The sequence below is a fragment of the Manacus vitellinus genome, unplaced genomic scaffold, assembly GCF_001715985.3.
Source record: "Manacus vitellinus isolate BGI_N305 unplaced genomic scaffold, ASM171598v3 scaffold_16_pilon, whole genome shotgun sequence".
In the NCBI taxonomy this organism is placed as follows: domain Eukaryota; kingdom Metazoa; phylum Chordata; class Aves; order Passeriformes; family Pipridae; genus Manacus; species Manacus vitellinus.
The window spans coordinates 6,221,758-6,223,009 of record NW_021939189.1 but is presented as its reverse complement, the minus strand read 5'-3'; the positions used below and the strand labels follow the sequence as shown (position 1 = coordinate 6,223,009).

At 60.2% G+C, this 1,252-nt stretch overlaps 1 protein-coding gene across 1 annotated transcript in view; it reads right to left on the bottom strand.

The window, feature by feature from the left end:
* The window catches only part of RGMA (repulsive guidance molecule BMP co-receptor a), a 25,273-nt gene that overhangs the window by 17,356 nt on the left and 6,665 nt on the right, over positions 1-1,252 (bottom strand). Inside the window, exon 2 of the mRNA XM_029958839.1 lies at positions 496-611. Coding sequence (XP_029814699.1) covers positions 496-611 — 116 coding nt within the window. The remainder of the gene's footprint in view (positions 1-495; positions 612-1,252) is intronic.

Genomic DNA, 1,252 nt, shown 5'->3' with positions numbered 1-1,252 from the left:
CGACACCCCTGAACCCCTCCGCAACCGCTCCCTGGCTCTGCCCTTCCCGGGGGCGCTCCGAGCGGGGACCCCACTGCTCTCAAGGGAGAAATTTGGCGTCGGGGTGCTCAAGTGTGCCGCCCTTCCTTCCCGTGTCCCCCTTCCTTTCACGGCACCCGGGAAGGGGAGAACAAGGTAACCTGGCGCTGTCAGGAACACCCCCCCGGCTGCCCTCGCCGCTTTGATTTCCACCATCTCCTTCCTTGTGGGATGAGGAGCGGGGAGACAAAGACGATGAGGTCAAGGAAAAACACCCACCGCAACTGCTCGGGGAAAGGGGAACTGGGGGGGCACGCACCAAATCTGAGCCCCACTTGCTTATTTTAAACATGTGGCAAACTGCTGCGAGGAGAGGGAGAGGGAAAGAGGCCCAGGGACAGGGGAACGGGGGCGGCGATCCAAGGGCTGCCAGAAACACAGGGAAGAAGTCTGCAAAATAAAGAGGCTGTTTCTTACCTGAAGGGAAGATGCAGAGAAAGACAGGGAGGATTTGGAAAAGTCCCAGGGCTGTGGATCCTGCCCCTCTCCCCATACCCATCCATCCAGCTCGAGCTTTAACCACTATCCTCTCCCTGGAAGAAGAGTTTAAAAAGGGAAAAAAAAGGGGGGGRRRARGGRARRRRRGRARRRGGRRGRAAAAAAAGGGRAAAAWWAAWYMAWYSRAARRAARRAMYKGGGGAAAAATGAAATCAAAAGCCCCACATGGCTCCGCGGAGCGCGGCAGGGACGGGCGGCCCCAGCTCCGGGCTCCGCACTGAAAGATTACACAGACTTTTTCTCCTTCTCCTCCTCTCCGTCCCCTCCCATTACAAACCAGCCCAAACCATCAATCATCCCGCTGCCTCCCAATGCCTGCATCCTCCTCGGCGCCTCCTCCTGCGAGCGCGCCCGCCTCCCCGGCCATGCTGCGGGAAGGGGCGGGAGCGGCTGCGGCCATGGGAGGGAGGGAAGGAGCAGGGAAAAAGAGCCGGCGAGACGCAGGCAAGGGGGTTACTGCTGTGGATGGAGCCATCCAACTCTCCCGTGCCCTGTAGGAAGGGGGTGGCGGTGGTCCTACGCAGGATGGGCTGCGGGAAGGGCTCTTGATGTCTCCCCGTCTCCTCCCCACCATCACGCATCGCACCTCGGTGGTAATTTGGGAGAGGGGCTTCCTCCCATCCCATCGGGTCTCAACACCCACTGTGCCCTCTCTGCCTTTCTCCCATGGGCCTGA